Genomic DNA, 26,909 nt, shown 5'->3' on the forward strand with positions numbered 1-26,909 from the left:
TGCCATCTTTCTACCCTGCCTTATTTTTTCTTCTTAGCACCTCTCACTGTTATCATAGTATATATTTTACTTATTCATGTTATTTCCTATATATCTGCTTCCCACTCCCATTAGGATGTAAGCTCCTTGGAAATATACATATATACATATATAATCTATTTTATTCATTGCTTAATACACTTAAGAGAGTGCCTAAAACATATTAAACACTAAAATATTTGTTGATTGAGTGAATGAAATAATTATTATTACAAGTTTATATATAATTTGGTATGTATTTTTATATATATGTCTGTATATACACACACCAAATGATTCCAGTTTTTTGTGTTTCAATTTTATATATGCCACTCTTTGACACAGAGAAGTTTACATTTTTATAAGTCTATCTTTTGCTTAATGGTTTATATCAGTATTAATTATGCTTTGAAAAACCTTACCCATAACAAATTTACAAAAATACTTATTCAACTATTCTTCTTTTATTAAATGGCTTAGATTTTATATTAAGATTTTAATTTATCAACAATATATCTCATATGCAATGTGATGTTTTTAACTTTCTCCTTTCACTAATCTTTTCAGTTTCTTTGATACTATTTACTCTAAAATTCATCCTTCTCATCTCATCCTTCTCCTTTAAAATTAGTATTTTAAAACACTAATATTTTATACCAAGGCCATGTAGAGACTAGAGCCTGTTTCTGGACTTTTTAATCTTATTTAATTCTTCATTGTTTATTTTGTTGGCTAATATGACATTATTTTACTTAATACAGATTTAGATTTTTATATTTTGTAATTTGTGCCACCTAATTATAATTACCCTAATTTTATTCATTCTAAAGTATTTACTTGTCCAACCAAATATTAGTTTCTTTGTGTTGAGCTTTTTAAAAAGCCTCTTGGAATTTTCATTGAGTTGTCATTTTATTAAATTTTTGGATTAATTTGAATAAAATAGAGATCTGTCCAACATTGTGTCTTCCCATCTCACAACATATTCTATTCCTTTATTTAATTGCATTATGTGTCTGTGTAGCTGAGTAAAGGATTATTATTTTCTTCATATAAGTCCTGTTGATTTCTTAGGTTTATTCCTAGGTGATTATTCTTAATGAATTTTTATGCCTGAAGGAAAATAAAATCACTGTTGACTTTCAGAGCTGTAAGATTAAATCTACCATAAGAAAGCCAACTTTTCAATTCATAAAATTTACAGATATGTGCTGCATTTTAAAGGTTATGAAATAGTACACTATGAATGATAGACCGTGCACTCTTTCTTAGTCAATTTACTCAACAGAGCATTTCTGGAAGGTGCTTCACACCATGCCCGTTGGTCCACCTCTTTAAACTCTGTAGCAAAAGGTACCTAAAAGTGGGAGTTTTTTGTCTTCTTTGTGGTTCTAATACATGGATCAGAGAGTACTGTCTTGTGGCTGCCCAATTAGTAACAATTTGACATACTGGAAAACCTGCTGACCATAATACAAGAAAAACTGAATTCTAATCTACTGATCTATTAAGTTACCATTTACCCTTGACAAGTCACTTCACTTCTTGGAGTCTCAGTGTCCTCAGCTATAAAATTCAAGATATTGAATTGGAAAAGATATTTTAATTTATTGACTCTGTTCCCACTGTGACCCTACTACTGTTCTGTTTGCTGTCTCTGTGTCAGTGAATAAGGCAAAGTCTGCGTCCCCATGGAAATTAGATTCTAGTGCACCTAGAACCGTTCTCAGTCTAATGTTCTCTGTGTCTGTATTACAAATTGTGATGGAGTCTGGGGGAGAACTAAGCCTTAAGTTATAATCAAGAAAGATATAGCCACTGGAATTCAAGTACAGTTGGCCCTCTGTATCTGCAGATTCCACATCCACCAATTCAACTGGCAAAACTTGAATTTGCCACATGCAGGCAACTATTTACATGGCATTTACATTGTATTTACAACTATTTACATAGCATTTACATTGTATTAGGTTTTTATAGGTAAAGATGATTAAAAGTATGCACACCCACCCACCCAAAGGGCCAAAGAATAGTTCCTGTGACATTCCGCCTCCCTCCATTTAGTCCCTCTTGGAAATCCTTCATCAAGCTTGGGGACTTCACCCCAACAAAATTGTAAGCATTGTTAGGTTTTCGTGTAAGACTCTTGCTGTCGTTTGAATGCTGTGATTGGTGAATCAACTGTCTGTGGCTACCAGTTGCACTGAGATTGAAACAGCATTTTTACTTTCTGCACAACAAAGAAGTTTTGTAAATAAAATCTTAACATTTTGGGTCTGTATAAGAAGAAAAGTATACGATGTATGTAGGTTATATGTAAATACTACCCCATTTTATATAAATAGCATTGAAGATATTGGTATCATTGGGGATCCTGGAACCAGTCCCTCGTGGATACCAAGAAATGACTGTACAGTAAATTCTCTAGTGACTATCACTAAAACCAAGAAGCTCAGGAAATAGCATCAGGTAATATACTAGGCTTTATAACCTGCATATTTTTATATAAATTTAGTTCAACCAGCTCCTGCATGTGTCTGTGGATAAGCTTCCTTACCTTTACCTTTCTAAACTTCAAAATGCTTATTTGTACAAAGGCTACAATAATAGCCTCCTCAATGGTTTATTTTGAGGAGTGAGTGAAATAACATATGTGAACATTTTAGTATAAAGCCTTAGAAAACCTCTGCTTAATAAATCTTAATTTTCGTCCCTGTTCAACATACTCTGAAATTGGAACTTTTCTTCACCTGTGAATTATATTAGGTTGAGGTCAATGTAAAGATCACAGTAGGTCAAAAACAGAGGATGTATAAGTCACAGAAGCAGCTTTTCTGTTTAACAACATGCTGATCTACCAAATGCCTCCTGGAAAGAGAATTTCTGAAATGACACAGATCTAAAAGCTAAAGCTAATTTTGTTCCCACCCAAACTAAGGATAATTCCAACTCTAATAAATGAGGAATTAGATATAAAATATCATCATGGAAATAAGGGTCAGCCAGAGTATTTTTGGCAGAGACGTGCTGAAGTAGAAATTTTAGTGGCTTAAAAAGCATTTAGCTCAAACCTTTGTAGTATGTTTTGGTGCAGACTTGGAGATATAGTATATAGGGGCCTCAATTACTGAGTTTCTGTTTTTAGTAAATAGCTGTCCTGTAGGTCACTAAGTGCTATTGCTGACAAGGTTATATATGAGAAAGCTTTTATTTTAATAACCAGTGACAACTTTACACTTATAAAGAACCTTCCATTTCTCAAAATCCTTTGGTTCAGGATAGCTAAACAGAATTGCAGTCACCTCTAGAATGGGGGACCTAAACCGAGTATTAACACGGTTTAGAATAAATGGGACATCAAAGAAAAGGAGATTTTTGAGTAGAAACAGAGCACCAAAATGAATTCTTATAAAATGTGGCTTGGAGTCTTTATGGCCACGTTGAACAAAATGCTTTTCTCAAGATCCATATGCAGTAACCTGCAAGTAATTAGGCTCACTTTCCTCAGAAAGAAAAAGTAAGTTAAACCTACATCATGTGGACTCTACATTGTAGTCGTCAGCTCTTGGTGTTGTAGGTTTAGTGACCTTGGGAAAGTGACTTAAATTCTCCTATCTACTTCCTATTTGTAAAATGGTGAAAATGCCTTTATCCAAGGACTTTTGATGATTAAATTAGGTAATTATATAGCACACCTTTTTCAGTGAACAGCACACAGTAGTTGGAAAATTAATGAATAGTGGCCAATGAAAAAGCCTAATTTTAAAAATGGAATTGGCAGTTGTAAACACAAAAATCTGTAAGGGGCCATGTGTTATGCAAGATTTTATAGAAAAAACTACAAAACATTTTCAAATGACATAAAAACGACCCCAAGGTAGAGAAAGGCTGACAATATTTATTGCTTGGAAGTCTTCATACCATAAATATATCAAGACTTCATAAATGAATTTTTATATTCAATATGATTATAATCAAATTTCCCATATAATGTGGGAACTTTTTAATACATCAGAATGGAGTTTGTTTTCTTACCTATAATTGTCACTTGATTTAAAGTTAGCTTAATTTAGCATGTTGCCCCTGATGCATTGCCCATTTAAGAGGGTAAGGAAAATCTTATTACTACATGGAAAAAAATTTAGTATATTCTATTCAGAGTCCAAAGTTAAAACCCAGGGTATATTGTCATCTCCACATTCAAAATCATAGTGTATTAAGACTTTTTCCACAGCTAACATCCTTGAGGTTGACACCTTCTTGTGACTGAGTAGATAGCAGTAAGAAATTCAATTACAGCAAGTCGGCTCTGTCATTGCACCTGTCTGCTTGCGCAGGAAATGATTTGTAAATTGGGCTTTATCTTTCCCATCCCATAAATCTCCTGTCCATAATTGACACTTGTCACCATAGATGAATAGTGGGAGAAAGGAAACAGAAAGTAAATGAGTAGCCCACCTGGGAAAACAATGTCTTGTTGCCTTTGGGAGTCATTTACAAACAGCAGTACATACGGGCCAGAGTTTTTATCCACAAGCAGGTGGCAAACATTTTGCAACTGAAAAATACAATGCCTGAGCTGAATCACAATGCAGACAAGAACAAAGGAACGATAATTAATATATAACATTTTTCCTGAACATATAAACATGTCTTCCAAGGAAATAGAAGCTTTTCTTTACTATTTGTGATGCTCGCTTATTGCTGCTGCACATTTGTAAGCATCGGGTTGGTGTCGACCTGTCAAAATGCATTCATGAAGCAAGCGTCTCATCTGTCTTGGGAGTTGATATTGTCACTTGTTACACAACTCAACATCAGTTCAAAGTTGTTTGATACCAGTGTCGACAGATTGGTTTAAAAAAGACAAGAATGATGATGTTTTCTTTCAAATGTCAAAGAAAGAAGGGATTTCATAAAGATGATCTTGGGAGCAAGCACTAACCGTAAACATATGACAGACAAACCTTCATATCTAATTTTCCTAAATGACTTATTTAATTTTGTGTTTCTTTCTGAAGCTTATCTCATATTGTGAAACACTCATATATTAAAACAAACGAAAAAGCATTTCAGAAATTATTAATAATCTCTTGATACTAAAATAGCTGAGTATTCTAAAAAAACATTCTTAAGTTGTCACCAAAATTTTGATTAATAAAATATAACCACACGGGCTTCCCTGGTGGCGCAGTGGTTGAGAGTCCGCCTGCCGATGCAGGGAACACGGGTTCGTGCCCCGGCCCGGGAAGATCCCACATGCTGCGGATTGGCTGGGCCCGTGAGCCATGGCCGCTGAGCCTGCGCGTCCGGAGCCTGTGCTCCGCACTGGGAGAGGCCACAACAGTGAGAGGCCCGCGTACCTAAAAAAATAAATAAATAAATAAATAAATAAATAAATATATATATATATATATATATATATATATATAACCACAAGTGCAAATAAATTTAAATAACAAATCAAATATTTTACAAACTAAATTGTGAATTACAAAAATCATTATTTATGAATCATGTATGGCTTGCATAGTCTTTTCTACATATTACCTGATTTTTTAATAATTCTTTAGTGTATAAAATTTTTATCAATAATTTTAGAAATCTACAACTTATTATTAGGAAAACAGAAATTATCATTTCTTTTGAATATTTGCAAGATCCAGAATTATTTCTTTCACTTTATGTTTTAAAAATATATTCTAACTTAAAAGGATAAGAACGTCATCATTCTCTTTGCTCCCACAGATCAGCACGAATATAAAGAGTTATTTCCTCTAAAATAAGAGCAGAAGATTAGAAGTGGAGCAATGGCAGAAGCATAGACTTAACTTGAATACCTCTCCACTATCTGCTCCTATCATCTGTGGTTCAAAGGGTTGTTTGCCTATCTACCTAGCATTTAAAGAAGTTGTCAGCATTCTGTTATTTTTGTACTACAAAATGAAAGCTTGAGTGAGGAAGTTAAGTTGCTTCTCTGTAGGTTATTGTTAGTATAAAAAAAATGATTTACTTATGCTGACTTTAGTATGCTGGGCTTGTAAACACAGTGGGGAATTTATTGGATATTGATCTAAAGCGATAGGTGTTTACAGCGTAATACAGTGGTACTCCACAACTCTTTATCACGGTCAACTTTGTCACTTGGCAACTTAAACTAAGAACAAAGAAAAACCTTTTAACACAAGTTAAGAGTGCTGTCTTTTACCTGCCTTTTCTTAAATCATCAGTTTTCCAATAACAAGTATATGTGCTATTGTTTATCTAATGAGTGTATCAATCTGGCCATACATATTTAAAATACTAAGGTAATATCAACAATATTAGGCAACATGGAAAACAGAGATGTGGATATTGTTGTAAATTTATTTTAAAGCATCTTTAAGTAGATGCATTGCTTGTCCAAATGTCAAAAAAACCTTTAAATTTGTTCCACAAACACGTATGAAGTACCTGCTTTGTGTTTGGTTCTGTGCAGTGTCTGGGGATGTAACCAGGAACACATACAGTCCCCACCCCAGTGGAGCTCATGTACTGTAAGGGAAGAAGGCATATAAACAGGTAATTCCCCTAGTTGAAATATACACCAAGTACAGAGAAGCTGAGCCTTCAGTTGTCTTGAAGTTGTGGGCCGGAGCTTACCAGCAGGCTAGGACATGGGTTTCCATGTAGAAGAAATTAAGTAGCCATAACTATGGAGTCATAAAATAGCACAAACTGTTAAACAAGAGAGAGATTTCCCTGTTAAACAAATTTGAAGGCATTTTACAATCCTGGCAGATAGGTGTGAGAAGGAAATGACAGGTAAGTGATGCTGGAGAAGTAAACAGAGACCAACCAGGACAGGCCTTGTATGCTGTGCTCATTTTATGACGGCTATCGTTTATTCTATACTTAGTTGCTAAGCACTTCCTATCTTTTCTCATTTAATACTTTAGTTATCTCCTTAAAACTTGATATTATTACTTTGGAGAGATGAAAAAACTGAGGCACGATGAAATGAAATAATATGCCCAAAGTCACAGAGCTTAAGTACCCAGCACTATGATTCTTAATTGGGAGAGATTAAAAGCACTTAGAAGCATCAGAATAATAAAATCAGAATATTTTTCAGTGGTTATAATAGGTGTTATCAAGAAGTGTTAAGGCCATCCATTCACATAATTTAAAATAATAACAAATCAGTGTATTAGCAAAGACAATTCCCTCTTATCAGAAAATATTACAGTTTATAATTAATATTCAGAATTTAACATATAATAATTTATTTAGTAAATATCATCCTTACATTAGAATTTGTTTGCATGGATGATGTCACATTTTGTAGAGCATTTACCAAGTCATATCCTTTATTAACACACAAAATTTAAAAAATGAAGATATAATAATCAAGTAAGATTGTGCATCTCTGCACCTGAGCTGTGCATCTCTGCACCTGATGCCTGAATAGAGTATATCCCCTTGGATCTAAAATAAAATACTCAAGGTTTCAAATATATTGTATTTAGAATAATTACATTAAATTATAAAATGACAGTTTGCACTAGAAGAAAATAATGTCAGTGAACCGAATAGAAATGTTTTTTGTTGTGCTGTTTTGTAAAGTTGATTTGGCATGCTTATTTCCTCTTTAATTTCTTTCTTTCATAATAATACTAACAGTTATTGAAAGATTGCTAATTGCTAAACGTGATGTATGTGATTCACATTTATTATCCTTTAAAATCTCTGCAGCACCCGTATCATTTCAATTTTGCAGATGAAAAATTATGTAGTTCAGAGCAGTTTAGCAACTTGAGCAAGATGACATAACTAATAAGTGGCAGAGCTGGGATCAAATATTTTCTGTGTGACTTCAAAGCTTGTGAAGTTCAGAGGTGGAGCATTTTTATCAACACATTTTCTTTCCATTTACTCGAATTACTCATATATACATATAAAACGGTGCCCAGTTGTATGTTGTGTTGAGGGTGGAGGTTAATTTCAAGCATGAGAAATCAAATTTAGACTGATTTGAAAATACTTTTCCTTCTAAATCTGGGGCATAATGAAGTTACATGCCATGCATGTGTGTATGTATGCACACGCGTGTATGTGTGTGTGTGTGTATGTGTGTGTGTGTCTTCAGTGGCCCAGTGTCCTTTTGCACTGTAGCTAAGGAATAATCTACAGTTCTTTTTAAATGGACCAATGGGCAGCTAACAAATGATTCTTGTTCCTTGCACATATAACCTGGTACTCCGGCACCAGAAAATTATTCCTTGTCTGTTATGTAGTGGTAAAATATTAATGTATTCTGAAACTTTTATCAAATACTTTATTTGGGTATGTGGTTAGATGCTTAATGATAATTCTTTTTTGTCTTTGACTAAAAAAACAAACAAACAAAAAAACCCAAACCATAGAACACTAGAACTCTGTTAAACTCAAATGTTCTTATTTTAAAATACTGTAGAAGGAACCTTCCATTCAAAATAAATTCTTCATAAGCACAAACCACACAGAATCTGTCTCTCACTCTTCATTGATATGTAACACAATATATGTTAGACAATTGCTTTTGTTTGTTATCCAAGACAATTTACAGCAGAAATAGGGATGTGTTCAGGAATATGATGGAGAAGTGAAGTGTGCCGCTGGACAAATTTTATTACTGGACAAAAGAGAAAATGCACTCATCTTAAAGAGCATTTAAGCATTTATTGGTCAGTGACTTGCACTTCTAAGTGAGCATCAGCAGGTTAATACTTGCAACATAGACAGTTAGAATACATTTCAATGTTACATTCTCTGCCTGCAGTTGTACTTTTTGTTTTCTTTTGTTTTATGATGGTGAAAAGTCAGATTTGTATTAACCGGGAAGTAGGATTACCTTAAATGGATTATTCATGCGACTTTCTGCCAGGCTCCTAGTCATAAGATACCAGGTCACTGGGCATACTGAAGAGCCTGGCTCTAGCATTGAGTGAGGAAAGATTGTTATGTGAACATGTAATGGAAGGTGCTCAGAACCCGGCATTGCTTCACTTCTCAGAAAACAGAAGTTGCTGTTGAGCCTCGGTGCTGGTTTGTAGGTCGTCTGTTGATTTAAGACAAAAGAGACCTACAACTGCATAACTAACCTAAAACTAAGAGAGAGAGAGAGTAGGGAGAGAGAAGAGAAGAAAGAAATTCTGCGTCAGAGGAAAATTTTAGATCAGAATTTTCTTTTCTTTTCTTTTTTTTTGTGGTACGCGGCCCTCTCACTGTTGTGGCCTCTCCCGTTGCGGAGCACAGGCTCCGGATGCGCAGGCTCAGCGGCCATGGCTCACGGGCCCAGCCGCTCCGCGGCATGTGGGATCTTCCCGGACCGGGGCACGAACCCGTGTCCCCTGCATCGGCAGGCGGACTCTCAACCACTGCGCCACCAGGGAAGCCCAGATCAGAATTTTCTTATCAGAATTTTGAAAGCAAAATGGACCATGATGACAATAGTCCCTTGAAGTTAGACCCACAGAGTTGAGGAAACGCCTAATGCTATTTCTCATGTACTGGCGATTGTTTGAATAGAAAGCTGAAGAGTTATCAATTTCATACCTTTATTAAATATAGAGTTTATTTTTAGAGAATATGCACCAATAAAATTTCTGAGACTGCCTTATATCATTGAGAAATATCTTTAATGTACAAGTCATTTATTTCACATTACTTTTCTGTAGTTACCACATTTAGAAATCAGTAGTGATAAAATTACCAAAATATGTTGGTCATAAAGTGCTTTTACTTACAGATATGAAAAGTTTGTCTATGAGTATCATGATATATATGTGTATATGTATGCACATGTTCATATATAGGATACATATGTATTTATATTTAGGGACTGTAGATGAAGAACTATAGTATTTTCTTACATGAAAAATTACTTCAAATAAATATTAAGAGGATATATTTTATATATGTATATAAATATAACGTGTGTATCAATTTTTATAAAAGTAATTTGTTCTTTTATAATTTTCAAATATTTTGCTTTTTTATCCCAAGCAGTTTTAAGGCCAAAAGACTAGGTATTAACTAACTTAATGATGACCATTTAAATAAAAATTCAGGGAATTGAAACTAATATTTTGATGGGCTTTGTTTTATTAACAAGTATATTATATATAACCAATGTTTTTATGTCTGGTGATTTTATATATCTCCAAAATCCTGTGCAGACACACAGAACAAGATGTAATGAGAGAACTTGGTTGTATTTGGAAATTATTTTAATAAAATAAAATAACACCTCAGAATACCATAAGCAAAATTATGCTTATTTGAAAGAATTGTTTGAATTCATTGGTATCAGAATTTATCTTACTGATATTGATATATTGAAAATTACCAAAAATTAATAACTGACTTTTAAGTTACTCTAATATAGGATGGTTTCACTAGTTTGTTTGTCTTTTTTTTTTTATCATTTGGCATTTTGTGATGGTTCTCCCTTAGAGAATTGCAATAGATATTGCAAGCAGTAGTCAAAAAAAACCCAGTCTGATCTTAAGGTATGTATTCAACTTCACAAAGTTCTGAAAGATACTTTCACACTTTAATTTGAGAGAATAATTATCCTGGAACAACAACAAAAAAATTTGCATCCTAGAGGAAATTTTTAGATAATTGAGAGTTGTACTTTATCCGTTAAACCAGAATTTAATATGTACCTAAAGGCTGGGAACTGTGATAAATAGGACATTTTGTTGTCAAAACCAAGCATATCCCTCCAACCTTATGGAGCATACAGTGGGGGAGACAGACATTCATCAAATGATTATACTAGGGCTTCCCTGGTGGCGCAGTGGTTAAGAGTCCGCCTGCCGATGCAGGGGACGCGGGTTCGTACCCCAGTCCGGGAAGATCCCACGTGCCGCGGGGCGGCTGGGCCCGTGAGCCGTGGCCGCTGAGCCTGCGCGTCCGGAGCCTGTGCTCCGCAACGGGAGAGGTCACAACGGTGAGAGGCCCGCGTACCGCAAAAAAATAATAATAATTATTATTATTATTATTATTATTATTATTATACTAACGCATGTCAATTTCCACCTCTAAACTGCTGTAAATGGAAGTTTTCTAATTCCATGAGAACACAAATAGATTGGGTTGTATTCAGTCAGAGAAGTTGGAAAAGATACTCTAAGAGGAAAAGTCAGAATGATGTTTCACCTCAGTGTGAACAGGAGTTTGTCACAGCTGAGGAACAAAAGGAATATAGGTTGCACAGAATGGGGGGATATTTATACATGGTGAGGCCGGAAAGATAGATGGAGGTCAAACAGTAAGTTATGTTAAGGTTTCGGTCCTTATTCTAAAGTCATGGAAAGCCAATTTTTAACAGCTGTCATTAGATATAATTTGCATACTATAAAATTTACCCATTTCAAGTGTATAATTCAATGATTTTTGGTAAATTTAAAGAGTTGTGTAATCATCACAATAAAATATTAAAATTTTAGTATTAAAATATTACCATTACCCTAGTAAGAACCCTCCTGCCCATTTTCAGTCACTCCCCATTCCTACCCCCAGACCTAGCCAGCTACGAATCTAATTTTCATCTCTATAGCAGCGGTTCCCAACCTTTTTGGCACCAGGGACCAGTTTCATGGAAGACAATTTTTCCACCAACAGTAGGGGATGGGGATGGTTCTGGCAGTAATGTGAGCAATGGGGAGCAGCAAATGAAGCTTCCATTCACTAGCCTGCTGCTCACCTCCTGCTGTGCGTCCCAGTTCCTAACAGGCCTCTGACCGGTACTGGTCCTCGGCCCGGAGGTTGGGGACCACTGCTCTGTCTTTCTAAACATTTTATATAAATAGAGTCATACAATGTGGGTCTTATGCATCTGACGTCTTTCAGTTAGCACAATGTTTTTTGAGGTTCATTTATGTTGTACCATATAACAAGTCCATTCATTTTTATGAATTGAATATATACTGAATATATACTGTTCCCTTGTATATATTCCATTTTATTTGTTTACCAGTTGATGGATCTTTAGGTTGTTTCCACTTTTTGGCTATATGAATAACATTGCTATAAACTTTCATGTTAATGTCTTCGTGTGGACCTATGTTTTCATTTCTCCAGCGTAGACAACTAAGAGTGGAATTACAGGGTCATATGGTAACTTTATATCTGACTATTAAAAGAATTGTCGAACTGCTTATCGAAAGTGGCTGTTCTATTTTACATTTCCACCAACAGTGTATGAGAGTTCTAGATTTTCCCACATCCTTTCCAACACTTGTTATTATCTGTCTTGTTGACTGTAGCCATTCTAGTTGATATCAAGTATATAGTATCTTAATGTGTTTTTAATTTGCATTTCCTTAATGACTAATGAAAATAAGCATCTTTTTATACAACCTTCAGGAAATTTGACTTTTGAATGAGGAGAAGTGGCTTGCAAAAGGAAAGAAAAGAATTAGCCAGACAGATAGAGAAAAACTAGAAGAATGTGTCATGCGAGCCAAGGATAAAATGAGGAAAAGTTAACAATATTAATGCTGTTGAGAATACAAGAAAGATGAGGATTGAGAAAAGTACTTCACTGTGGTTAGATGAGGGCATCAGTGGCTTATCCAACCAACTGGATGGAATGAGATGGACTGAAGCCAGACTAGAGAAGGTTGGAGCATGAATGGGTTTTGAAGAAAGGGAGAAAAAGAATCTAGACAAGTTTTTTGGCATATTTGGCTGTAAAGGGAAGAAGAGTGATTCCCTGGCAGATGAAAGGGGATATAGGCTTGAGAAATAATTTTATTTGCACGGGAGAAATCTGTAAAGTCTATTAGGCAGAATCCAGTGGAGAGGAAGAGATTGGTTATGTAAAAGAGAAAGGGTAATTTGTATGTAATAAATGTATCCATTTACTTAGCATGTACTAAGTGGCTAAAATATGCAGGTGGTGTGTTCCTTGCTAGTACTGTCAATCAATTTGAGACTCTCTATTTCACCTAGGAATTCCTCGTGTCAAATGGCTAAATAAAATAATGTCATTAAAAGGTGTTGTTATAAAAAATTCTCTTTAGTTAACATGTTATTCATGCTGTCTAGTAAATGGCTTTTCTCCAGGAAAATCTGTTTAAATCACCTGATATGACCTTTTCAGACCTGACCATTGTACTGTTCAGGTTTTCTACAACTATCTGGTCCTATAAGAAAAAGCCTTACCTGGGCTTCCCTGGTGATGCAGTGGTTGAGAGTCCGCCTGCCGATGCAAGGGACACGGGTTCGTGCCCCGGTCCGGGAGGATCCCACATGCCGTGGAGTGGCTGGGCCCGTGAGCCATGGCTGCTGAGCCTGCGCGTCCAGAGCCTGTGCTCCACAACGCACAACGGGAGAGGACACAGCAGTGAGAGGCCCGCGTAAAAAAAAAAAAAAAAAAAGCCTTACCTGAAATAGCTCCCCGATGTGACCAAACAAAGAAAAAAATTTTTCTCATTTCACTCTTTTTTTTTTTTTGTGGTACGCGGGCCTCTCACTGTTGTGGCCTTTCCCATTGCGGAGCCCAGGCTCCAGACGCGCAGGCTCAGCGGCCACGGTCCACGGGCGCAGCCGCTCCGCGGCATGTGGGATCTTCCCAGACCGGGGCACGAACCTGTGTCGCCTGCATCGGCAGGCGGACTCTCAACCACTGCGCCACCAGGGAAGCCCTCTCACTTCACTCTTAAAGTTGCCAGATAAAGATTTAGTGATATCATAAATATCTCTCAAGTCCCAGTTTATATAACCTTACTTTTTATCCATGATCTGGTGCCTTCACTTAGGAATCAGGATCACTTTCCTTCATCCTTTCTGTTCTATATTCAGAAGAGAAATTAACTGAGGAGGTTGGAAGTGTAGGAATCAAGTTAAGTCAATGATCTCCCTTTCTCTTGCTATTGGGAAGATGAGGGTGGCAGACACTGCCGGTTTCCTCCCTAATATCAAGTTCTATCTTCTTATTTACTATCGTTTTTTTAGGGCAGCAGTACACCCAGCTTAAATTTTAGAAATCCATGTCCAACCTAGAGAATAAGATGAATGAGACAAAAGCAAAAGGCTGCTAGAGCTTGCTGGAATAGTTGGCTTTCCTTATTTAGACCCGGAGCATTCCACACTGCCTTTTCATTGCAAACCTGCAACAAGGATATGATTGCTGTAGCAGCGGCAATCGCAACGCGTTGCAACCATGAGGGAAAGGCCAGGAGAATCATCTTTACACCCTTGAGCCACTGGACAAAATAGAGCAACTGCTCACCTGTGAAGTATATTCCTTTTTGCATGAGAAAAGTAAAAAACAATGAAACCCTTGTTTATTGGGGTTTACTTACTTGCAACAAAACAAACGCTAACTTAGAAGTGAGCAAACTTTTTCTGAAAAGGACAAGATAATAAAAATTTCCTGCTTTATAGGCCATATTTTCTCTGTTACAATTCCTCACCTCTGATATTTTAGCACAAATAGCACCCATAAGCCATATGTAAACAGATGGATGCAGCTGTGTTCTAGTGAAATTTTATTTACAAAAACAGGTAACTAGCCAGATTTGGCCCAAGGCCGTAGACCCCTGCTTTAACTGATAAAAGGTGAAACTAGGGACGTATTGTCCTTGTATTTATGTTCTAGTTAGTTATTGAGATGGTTATTTCCTGGTGGCTGGAGACTATGTAGGAATAAAGTCAAAACTCCCTATAAGGAAGATGAGGGCAGTGGCAGAAGCCTAGCAAATACTGATCAGTTTCTGTCTCTGGCTAAGAGACATCAGAATTTTGGCAGGATTCTGGAAGATTTTAATTCTTGTATTGAAGCACCTGTATTAAATACTAATAGCAAAAACATTTTTTTCATCCTATTGGTTTTTCTGTTTTCCGTAGTTACCAGTATTGAAGCAGAATTGTTTTTAACTCATTTTCTGAACAAATGTACAATATTTTAACAACATTCTGGGTCAAAATGTGTTTGTTGGCTAACCTGGCAATCTAAATGCTTTTTTTTGATACTGATTCTATGGAAAATGAAGTCCAAGTTACAAACAACTAAACTACAAATTAACTTTTGAAACCAAACTTATTCATAAATTGGTAACTCTCCCTATATATAACTATTTAATTATAAGCCGGATTTTCCCAATGTATAAAAGTGACTCTTTGGGTATTAATTGGCTACTTTAGGAAACTGCTTTAATTTTCTCTTGGTACTAAAATATTATTTAGTAAATTACTGCCACGTGGCACCATCGGCATTATACAAGTTTAGGAAATTTAAGGCAGTTTTCATTTATGCCTGACTTCCTAGGCAATAGCAACAACTTTCAAATACAAGCTGCAAAGCTAGTTGAAATGTATTTAGGAGACTCTATTAAACTACGTACTTAGTTTGTAGTAGGTTCTTGAAATAAAGTAATAAATCTTGACTGGTGTTGAGAACTTATTATTAAGCAATGTGAATCTCTTAAGTTTATGCACTTCAGAGATGAAATGTATTCAGAGTACCTGGAGCAATTGGGATGATAACATTTTTTAATTGCACATTTTAAGTGAGATAATTTTAGTGAGGTTTTTTTTTTTGTTTTTTTTGCGGTAACGCAGACCTCTCACTGTTGTGGCCTCTCCTGTTGTGGAGCACAGGCTCCGGACGCACAGGCTCAGCAGCCATGGCTCACGGGCCCAGCCGCTCCGCGGCATGTGGGGATTTTCCCAGACCGGGGCACGAACCCGTGTCCTTTGCATCGGTAGGCGGACTCTCAACCACTGCGCCACCAGGGAAGCCCTATCTTAGTGAGCTTTGAGATACTTTAGGTTTCCTTCTTTTTCTGCTCCTCCACCTTCTCCTTCTTCTCCTCTTCCTCCTCGTTACATTCTTCTTCCTCCTTCTTTTCCTTCTTGAATAATCAAACTTATAATAGAACAGAGAATTAAAATCAAATTAGTTGCAAGGAGCACTAGAGTGATGATTTCTGCAAAAAATGTAAAAAAATAAGATAAAACCACTAATGAAGAACAATAGCTGGAAAACAATATTGTTAGATAATATTTAAGAAAATAGATTGATTTGGATACATACAAGTTTTAGGTAGGCCTAGAAAAAATACAGTCGAAAATAATTCATACCAGAGTAGAAGACACAAGCAGGAAAAGTAAAATAAAAAGAAACTGTAAAGTGGAAAAGGATGAAATTGATAGCAGCCAGAATATAATGAAATTGGCTGTTCTCTTCAACCGTTATCAAGAACTTGGGATAGAGTAAAAGAATGGTGTAACAGGGAACTGTCACACTTACTTTTGCTGTATTATGTTTTGTATTGTATCACTTTAAACACATTCATATCTCTTTGTAAACAGATATACCCTCAATTATATATCATGTAATAAAGTAGCTTTCAAAAAATTTTTAATGTGTTTATTAGAAGTAATTCATAGGGCTTCCCTGGTGGCGCAGTTGTTGAGAGTCCGCCTGCTGATGCAGGGGACACGGGTTCGTACCCCGGTCCAGGAAGATCCCACATGCTGTGGAGCAGCTGGGCCCGTGAGCCATGGCCGCTGAGCCTGCGCGTCCGGAGCTTGTACTCCGCAAAGGGAGAGGCCACAACAGTGAGAGGCCTGCGTACCGCAAAAAAAAAAAAAAGTAATTCATAGATGCACGTTGTATATCTGTACTTTGGTATATTTATACACAAACACACATGTGAAACCAACATTTTATGAAACCATATCACTATATGCAGTAAACTCAATTTTTATGGTTTCATTCATTTTTTTAAAAACTTTGGTTGTAACACATTATACTCATTTTATGATGATGAGAAATGGTGGTGTACTGGAAAAGGACTTGGGAGTTAAAAATGCAGTGTAGTCACATAGTAAGCACACAGCTGGCATTCAGTAATGTAAGTTTATTCTAATGGGAATTCTGAATATACATTATTAATGTCCTGCTTCAAGGCAAATCTCATGTCTCCTCTTTCTTTAATATTCTTTCTATTAACAATGTTCCTCTTAATAAACAACCTACATGTTATTTAAATAAACGCTATACTGCCTCTGAAAAGTAAATGGAATCTTTGGAATTCCAGAATGTTATAATATACAGAATAATATTTTAAACATTGTGTAGATATTTAGCAAGAGGAGCTAATGAGCTTACTTAGCCACATAGTTATATATGTAAATATTAGTATATGTTATTACATAATTTAAGAATCATTCATATGTGTTCATGATACATATAATAGTATATAAATTAAAATTATTTATCTAAATGAGGGACTACATTCATCTCATATTGTAAGGAAGTATAGTTACAGTATATTGAATTAAAAATTTAGACAGTCTGTGTTTAATATAAATTAATGGAAAGAATATTCATGTTGTAAAGAATGTAAATAGATAACTATGAAAATTATAATTAAAGATAGCCATAACACAAGGATTTGGACTAAATCAACATTTCAAAAATTGTCGACTGCTATTACAATATTTTTGTGATTGAAATACAACATGATTCTCTATTTATAATAAAACATGTTCCAAGGTCAAAGAAAATGCTCACAACTGAAAAGCTTATTCTGATGACATGTAAAGGAGGTTTTGGTCATTAACAAATGTGTATACACACACATGTATATCTTATTCTTAATAAAGGTTTATTTTCATTATTGAAAATGTCTGATTGTGGGCTATAGCTATCCCATACTTCCTTATAAATCACTTCTATAAATAGTTCATCATTAAAGTGAGACTATAGTCACGTAGTTGACCTTATAAATAGGTAGCCTTTAGCTCTAGATTCATGGAAAATTAGAGATGGAGTCAAATTACTTGATAGACCACATGTGAAAGTATGTGTTATTTTCTAAAGCAATCAAAATATTAATTTCCCCACCATCCAAAATAGAAGAGATTGCTTCATCTGTATTTTTCTCTCAACTTAATATGTAATATTTTTAAAAGAATGTGTGTTGTTGGACCTCTTCCCATTTTGGTAGTTATTTCATTTTTTTACAATGATACGTTCCTTCTAAATTACTTAACCTTAATGTCTTTCTGTTTAGCTGGTGTATATAAAATAGAGAGTATAAATTATGGAAATTGGTCATTTCTAAATGATTGAAATTGAATAAAACCTGTCAATATTTAAAAGCCTAACGTTTGCCAGCATTTATTATAGACAGCCCTGGAATTCCACATTGAAATGACAATTTATGTTCCTGCCAAAGCTTCAGAGGAATTGATCTCAGGCTAGCTGTACAGCAGCTTCATCTCAGGACCATTTGAAAAATAATGATGCCTGAATCTGATCTCAGGATCAGAGTATTCTGGAATGAGTCCCAGGCATCAGTAAGTCTAATACAGACAAACTAAGTATAGGATAATAATAAATATACATATATATATATATATATATATATGTATGTATTTCTTACCATGTCGCAGGAGTGGTTTTAAGTATTTAAATACTGATTTCCAGAACAATTCTATTTATGAAGTATGCACTCTGATTAAAGCTATTTTAAAGCTGAGAAAACTGATGCTCAAGAAGTTTGTTTCCTTGTTCAAGATTGCACAATTTGCAAATAAACGCTGGAACCTAGGTGCACACCCACTAGACTAGCTCATGAGCCCACGCTCTTCAGTCCTTGGCTCTATTGCTTCTCCAAATGTCCTTCCTTCAAGGAGCATCAGAATAGCTGAGGAGATAAACAACTATGAAATAATTAAACATTACATTGTGTAGTACTGTCAGCAAGGGAAATAGGATTTGGGGGAAAAAATAATAAAATAATTCTGTATTAGCCGAAGCAGAGGAAGAATGATTCAGTGAGTTGTAACTTTTTTGTGGAGGCCACTACAAAATAATGGATCCAATCTTGAACCTGGCTTTCTTATTATTTAAGATAATGGGAGAGGACTATAGTTATTTATAAGCATCTGGTCAAATATATCAGTCGTACATCCACAGAATGGAATACAACAGCTGATTAAAGAGTGATACAGATATGTATATGTTGAATGATACAAGTTATAAAATACAAGACAAATGAAAAAATCAGGGTTTTGAACTATTAGAATAATATCATCCCTGTTTTTAAAATATACATACTTTCATATATAGCTAGACTATTTTTGTGAGGATACCAAAGAAACTACTAAAAGTAGTTGCTTTAGGGAAGGGTAACTTTGTGACATGGGAACCAGGTTCAGAGGAAATCTCCCTTTTCAGTATATTCTCTTTTGTACCGTTTGAATTTTGTTGCATATAATATGCATTTGCCATTTTTAAAAAAGTAATTTTAAAAATCGCTGCTCAGATTGACCTCTTCTGGTATCTGCAGGTTCTAGGACTCCTACCTATTGAATGGATCCCTAAGGGTCTTTTCATCATTATGGCCCATCATGGATTCTCAACAAAAGCTAAGTGTGTGACTTAGCTTTCCTGCTTCTAGTGCCTACTCTCAAGAAGTGCCAGCACCTAGAATTATTGCAGCGTAGTTGACAAAAAATAGGGATTAGAATTTGAAAAACGTGATTGAATCCAAAATCTGCCCCTTTCTGAGTGGATGCTACTTAATTTCTGTAACCCTTAGCTTTTCCACCAATGAATAGAACAACACTACCTACGTGCACGGTTGCAGTAGGGAAGAAAGGAGGTATATATATATATATTTTTTAATTAATTAATTTATTTATAGCAAACTGTAAGTTTCTATAGAAATGCCACTATGCCCTGCATCGAGTAAATGCCAAACAAACATTTGTTGAGTAGAACTGAGCTAGTAAAAGAGTATTAACTGTTGATTGAAAAGATAGGTGACATGTATGACTCAGTATCAAGGGCTCCTTAACCCTGCTGGATTGTCATGTTCGTTACCATTTAGTTATTCCTCTGTGGGTAGGACTGGTGTGAATAGTACAGCTAGTTCTGGGCAGCTGCCTAATTTATACCTACTGTTTTTACAATATTCTATTCTGTTTACATTGATAGTTACAATTACATTGTAATTCTATGAAAATGCAAATGCACCTGGAGTTACAAATTAACGGCCTCGTCAATTCACATTTTAGTCAGTACTTAAGCAGAGATGAGCAGAAGTCCAGATATGTTTTTAGAACCAATTGCCACAGTGGCTTTCTCCACAACCTTCAGCTCTTTGCTCTTTAAAGCTCTTTACATAGACTTTCCAGGAAGTGCGAACTCCTATTGTAATTAATTAAACATCCAAACAATTGGTTACTAATCATCTGATGATGACAGAGGAAACTTTATTTTCAGAAAGATGTATTAGCAGATAATTTTTGCAAAGATGTTGTGACTGTTGCTTTAAAGAACAGCGCTATCCTTAGTTGATCAAGTAGCAGAGTAGTGACGTTTGTTGTTCTGTGAGGAGTGTTATTACCCTACTGAAACGATATTGACTTTACTCACAATATATACTTGACTTGGCACCCCAATCACGATGCTTTCTTTTTCCTGCTTTGTCAGTTCAATATCATTCATTTTTTGTTACAGAACTTTCAGATCTTATTTTTTAGCTCTTATTCAAGTTGTCTTTTCAGTAATTGTTCTTAAATATATTTAGAAATCCATTCTGTGATATGTCATGTATTATATTGTGTATTTTACATTTTTGAATAAAACATCATCATTCTAATTGGTAGGTCATAGCTGGCAATGCAAAGAGCATAATTTAATTTTGAGAAAGATCAATTCATTTCCCACTGATTTTTTCAACTGCTTATTATAGAATGAGATTTATGTTTGTTTTAGCCACAAATCATCTTTCTCTCCAACCAAAAACAGTTTGATGGGTACGTATTGCAAATGGATTGCTCATAATTCCTGCAGACTCAATTGCCCTTAATCCCTGTGCTTTAATTTTTAGATAAAATTTTATATTTATTGCTCATGATGTTATTACTGACCCTTTTTTGTTCACAGCCAGTAAATTGAAGTTTAGTGAAATCACGTTAGAATTTTTTACTTATTCCTAAATACCCTAAAAATTGAATTGATATGTTACATGATACTCCACTGGATCATGTATACTTTTGGTCTACTCTTTTGTTATTGGAATAAATTTACATGTGTTTTTATACGTTTGTCCTGTAGTGCAAAAGTGAAACACCTATGGGGAAGAGTAAGAAAGCTAAAAGTTGTGTATTATAAAATCCTAAACTCCTAATAATACACACATTTGTTATTTCAAAGGATGACAAAAATGAACTCCATACTATAAAGCAGCAAAAGTGTTCAATAAAAGTCTATTATTCTATAATTGTCAGATTTGCATTTGATTGTGTTCTAAAGATTTCTTCATTTTCACTTTTTGTATTTACCTAATGGAAACCTAACAAGTGTCAATAGATGTAACAATTTGAGGTGTGGTAAAAGGTCATTTCATACTTCTTGACCTATCTTTCCTGATTGTATTATTTAGAAATACAAATATTATTTTTCCACTTACCATTCTTTGTTGAAATTTAGTGGGAGAATTTGTGTAGTGAAAATAATGACTAGTATAAATAAATTACTTTTAAAATCCAAAATCAAATTCATGAACTTCATTGAAGTATTACCACCAAAAAAAAAAAAAAATTCTTCCAGATGTATGATGGAGAGTTCTTTTTTATAAGGCATTGTGTTTTGAGTCTTAATCAAGATCAAAATTCCTTGATTCCATGTTATTTCAACATAAATTTCAACATATCGCATTATTAAACTATCCTATCACTAACCTTTTTTCATAGACTTTGTTAAAATTCCAGTAAGTCTATTCTTTCTTTACTGTATGTATTAGTTTTCTATTGCTACCATAGTTACCACAAAAACTTCAAAACAACACTAATTTCTTATCTCCCAGTTCTGTGGGTCAGAGGTCTGGGCATGGCGGGGCTCAGCTGGAGCCTCAATTGCCAGCCTCTTGGGCTGAAGTCAAGTTGTCAGATGGGCTGGGCTCTTATCTGGAGCCTCTGGGGAAGATCCACTTCCAACCTCATTGATGTCAGAATTCCAGGCCTTTGTGCTGGTAGCATTGAGGTCTCCATTTCTCTGCCTCTGTCACCTAGGGCATGTCTTTGATCCTTAAAAGCTGCCCCCATACCTTATGTTCCCCAAGTGACTCCTCCAGCAGTGGCGGGTTGATTCCTTCTCATGCTTCAGATCTCTCTGGCTTCACCTTTCGCAAAATCTGTCTAGCCCTGGCTGGAGAAATCTCTCTGCTCATAAGGACTGATGTGATTAGATTGGGCCCGCTTGAAAAAGTCCGAAATAATATCTTTATTGTAAGGTCTATCACCTTAATTACATCTGCAGTGTCCCTTTTGCCTTGTAATGTTGCATATTCATACATTCCAGAGATTAGAGTATGGAGTTTGGAGGGCCATTCGCTTACTATATTATGTTTTAAAATTGTCTTTTCCTCACTTTGTGCTAGGAAATGTTTCCATACATATAGGTAAGCTTAACATTTTGGAGGGCATAGGGTGAGGGGGATGGAGCCCTTATGAGTACATTTCATCTTGTAACTTAAATATAATTTTTGTACTTGGATTTTAATTAAAAATTGATTAAGATCAAAACTCATGCATGAGTGCTTGAAGCTCAAAATCTCGAAAATGTTGACTGGCTCAGGTCTGTACATAAACCCACCATTCTTACTGATTATTTTTTAGTTCAGAGCCTCATACTAAACGATCCTAGCCCCAAATTTACATTTTAGCCTGTTATTTGACTTTTGCTTTTCTGTTGCATCAACTTTGTTTTTATACTGTTGAGATTTACCACTTTAAACCACAGAAACCATTTCTGTATTTCCTAAGATCGTCTTTCACTGTCATTTGTATAGACTCCAGATATGTCCCCAATAATTCTTGAAAATATTTAAGGGCAAAACGTTCCATCTGTTTCTTCAGTTGAAATTAATTTTTATATCGGAATATTTCTAGAAACTTAGGTGAGAAATTAATCTGTTAATCACTTTTTAGAAACCCTACTACAAATTCATGTTTAAAAGCTTGCCTCTCTGAATTTGTTTTCTTACATTTTCCAGTGCAGGGAATTTACTATTGTCGGTTACTATTTATTAGCTTCACATTAATTCCAATTACAAAAGATTTTATTTAACTTTGATAATTATGAAAATTATAAATGTCATAATACCTTATGGGTTGTTAAGTATGTATATGATTTAATTAGTTGTATGCATATTCTTTTCAAAATGAATTCAGATTGTAGCTAATTGAATATTTTGGTGTAAGAGCATATTCTTAGTGAAATTGTTACAGTGGGATTAATTTAGCAGATCAAATATATTAACCATAGAAATCAATGTTTTTTAATATTTCTTTCAATTTTACTTTTATGTATAACTTTATCTGCAAATCATGACTGTTAGAATCTGATTAGCTTTAGAGATATTTTTGTTTATAAACTGTATATCTTATGAGTTATATATTCTCTATGCCTGAGATATTGAAACTCAAGGGAAAATATTATCAATTTTTATGTACCAAAGTGTTGTATTTGAAGGACATAGGTAGGGAAAGATTTTTCCTATCATGCAATTTACCTATTCTCAAGGGCCATGTGCTAGTACTTCTGTTTCTGACTCTTCTAAAAGTGTGGCTTGATACAGTATTAGCAAGGGATACATTTTTAAAAATAAGAAATACACAGGAAATCAGGAGTATAGTCACTGACAGATATGGCTCTTTGTACAAAAGAGGGAAAATACATTGTAGAGTACTGCACTGCTAGTGCTGTGTTACGGGCTTCAAAATACTGTACATTTCAAATGTGTTTTTTGGCATCTTTCCCCCCATTTCCCAATTACCATCATTTTATTGGTAAAAGTTCTTTTTCCAGGATGAGATAATGAGTTTAATGTTAATGTGTAACTTGCAGAAATCATGTCTCATTTTACACTTAGATCTTGCTGCGACATATTAGAACTAAATGAGGTACATTTATACCCCAAGTCTCTGCCATATTTTGGAGGATTCAGTGTCTCGTCTCTCTCATCTTGCTGTTTAGGGATAGGAACTAAGCAAAGTGTTTTATAGTTTGACTTACACTGAAAATCACATTAAGCTATGTGTGTGTTTAAAGAAGACCTAGAGGTTGGCACCTAATAGTGCTCCCACCTATTTCCATTTAACCTGTTTCCAAATGGCACACCTCATGCCGTAAACCCTGATCGGAGACCCAGCAGCCTTACTGAGTAATTTATGTATTGACTATTGTAGTATTCTCACCTGTGCTGCATTCTGTTTTTTACTAATTAAAATTAAAATACAGATTTTACGAATGGCGTTAAGTAAATTAGACTATTAGAGATTCCTGGCTAAGTAGAATCTCATCTCACCATTAGCCGGGGAATGTGTTTCCCAAGGCTATGGCTTGGGGATGCAGCTTCTTAAACCACACAGTTGGCTGAGATGCTAAAAATGTTATGGGTGGAGAGATAAATTACTTTAGAAACAAGTTCTTCTTCACTGCACATACCCAGGTTTTAAAAGTCATGGCAAAAATAAGATTCCTTATTAGAAATTGGTTTCATTGGAAACATATCAGAAACGCATTTAGTCTGTAAACACAGTCTGTTGAGTACTTCAGCTGCATGCCCCTAAAGGGAAAGTTGTTCCACTTAATCCGCCCTAGTTATGCTTTTGTTAGTAATCTGAGAGGAAATGGGAGTCCTGCATCTTCCAGGTCCTTCCCTCAAAATCGTCAAGCCAGACAGCAGTGACAAATGTTTTTTCTAGATATTGATATAAGAAAATATTAAGAAGTAGAAGAAACAAAATAAAGCCAAAGGGATAAACATCAGAAGCTTGCTTCAACAGCTTTAGACCCATATAATTGCTTTTCTGTCAGCAGGATTATTAACAATTTTGGACATCTGAAAATTAAATTAACAGCCTGAAAACATTTTACAGAATGAGATAGAGCATGATACATGAAACATAATGACCCCACTGAAATGCAGCCAAGCCAGTGCAGCTACTCATTTAGACAGAGAAGACAACTAGTTAATCGTCACTGAACAAATTAGACAGAACAGATTAGTTTGCTACATTCCACAGTCTTAGCTACCAAAAAGAGTATATGCCACTAATTAGGATGAAAGAACTCTAGCATGTTATTATCTGTATATAGAGAGAAAGCAAAACTGTAGCTTGAATTGCTTCTATCAAAGCTTGAAGCCTAGGTTACGTAGGTATAAATTACATGTGGAAGAGTCTGTGTGTGTATGTGTGATCACGCACATATTTCAGTAACAGAAGCCTTAGCATTTTCTTGCACCTTAACCTAATGAAGTATGAAACACCCACACGCACACACATGCACAGACACACACGTGAAACATAAAAACATTTTTTTAAAGTTTGATTCCTTTAATTGAAAATGAAAGTAGCCATTTCATATACTTTATCTGGCACAGTATTAAGTTATTTGTTTCTTGTAGAAAGTGTATTGCTGTTGCATGTGAAATAAATATTTGGACTTAGAAATCATATTTTGTAGCCTTAATTAGCATTCCTTTGCTTAATTGTCATTCTCAGCCCCATCATTTCCATTTTTCACTAACTTGAACAATGCTATCTTCTGCTGTTTGCACTTTAATTTAAATTTCTATTAAGGTTTATGAACAGTAATAAGGTCCTGTTTGAATATTCATTAGCTTCTGAATTGTGAGCTATGAAAAGGTGCTTTCTTTTACCTTAATGAAACCGGCACAGCATGGGACTGATCAGTTGTGACATTTGATTTGAGGCATCCAGTGAATTTTCTCATTGTTTATTGACACATCTTGTCCAAACAGCTCCCTCGCAAGTGAGCGGAGTAATGAAGGAGAGAGTGCTGCAGCGGAGTGTGGAGCTTTCCTGGCAGGAACCGGAGCATCCCAATGGAGTCATCACCGAATATGAAATCAAGTATTACGAGAAAGTAAGTGCTAAGAACAGCTGAAATGTACAACCATGTACGACACTCGATGTGTCTTGTGTCATCCTACTGCACTGTCGACTAAAGCTGGCCATTGTAACAGCTATTTGGAGCTACTTCAAAATAGATAGTTAATTTTAGCCACTTTTAATAACCTTCTCCCTGAATCTCTGGTTCATTATTATAATGATAGTTTCTGTGTATTAAGTTTTTGTGTTACACAGATGAAAATATTCCACTAGTAGTATGTTTAGGTATTCAAGTTTTGATGTCCTAATGATTAGTTGTAGGATGTTTAGTACCACAGAAACCACAGAACCCAATGTGGTATTTTTTTTTCCCTCTGTGTTTTTGAAAATGTTTCTTTTAGGGTGTCTGTTTGAGCCCTTGATGATTTATTTTATGTATGTGGTTTCAGTGATAATGACGTGGCCTCAAATAATTTTGTAATTTGAAAAAAATAAGAATATTTTCTGTAATAAATGTGTAGTGTTCTCCAAACTTCAGAGTCAGGTGATAATATTTCACTCCTTTAAATTCCTCCTGAAATTTATTTCATATATCTTATACTAATTATGTCTACTACTTCTTTATACCCTTCTCTCCATGAAAAAAAATAGCATGGCTAAAACTCAAGTACTGCCCCTTTAATTCCCTATAAGGGCTAAATTTTAGTAAATAATGACATATCTCAGTGTATGAGTGCATTTATTTCTGACCCGTCTAGAGAAAGATAGACAGACAGACACAACCCTGTTCACAAATTATTTTCTAGGCTCTACCTCTCAGAAAGACCTGATTCAAGGTTTGAAACATGGAAACTATTATTATTACTAATAGTAATAATAATGATGTGTTACTATTATTGACTTAATTAGCTGAAGTACTCTAATATACATAACCATTTTAACCATTTAGACAGAATTTCAAAATGGAAACC

General features: G+C 35.1%; 1 protein-coding gene across 4 annotated transcripts in view; it reads left to right on the forward strand.

The window, feature by feature from the left end:
• EPHA7 (EPH receptor A7) overlaps positions 1 to 26,909 on the forward strand; it is a 165,494-nt gene that overhangs the window by 107,788 nt on the left and 30,797 nt on the right. For all 4 annotated transcript variants that reach the window (XM_027090308.1, XM_027090289.1, XM_027090298.1 and 1 more), the window contains exon 6: positions 25,848 to 25,972. In XM_027090308.1, the coding sequence (XP_026946109.1) occupies positions 25,848 to 25,972 (125 nt within the window). The remainder of the gene's footprint in view (positions 1 to 25,847; positions 25,973 to 26,909) is intronic.

Source organism: Aethalodelphis obliquidens, unplaced genomic scaffold (assembly GCF_003676395.1).
Source record: "Aethalodelphis obliquidens isolate GAN/ISIS:26980383/991018 unplaced genomic scaffold, ASM367639v1 scaffold3, whole genome shotgun sequence".
Classification (NCBI taxonomy): domain Eukaryota; kingdom Metazoa; phylum Chordata; class Mammalia; order Artiodactyla; family Delphinidae; genus Aethalodelphis; species Aethalodelphis obliquidens.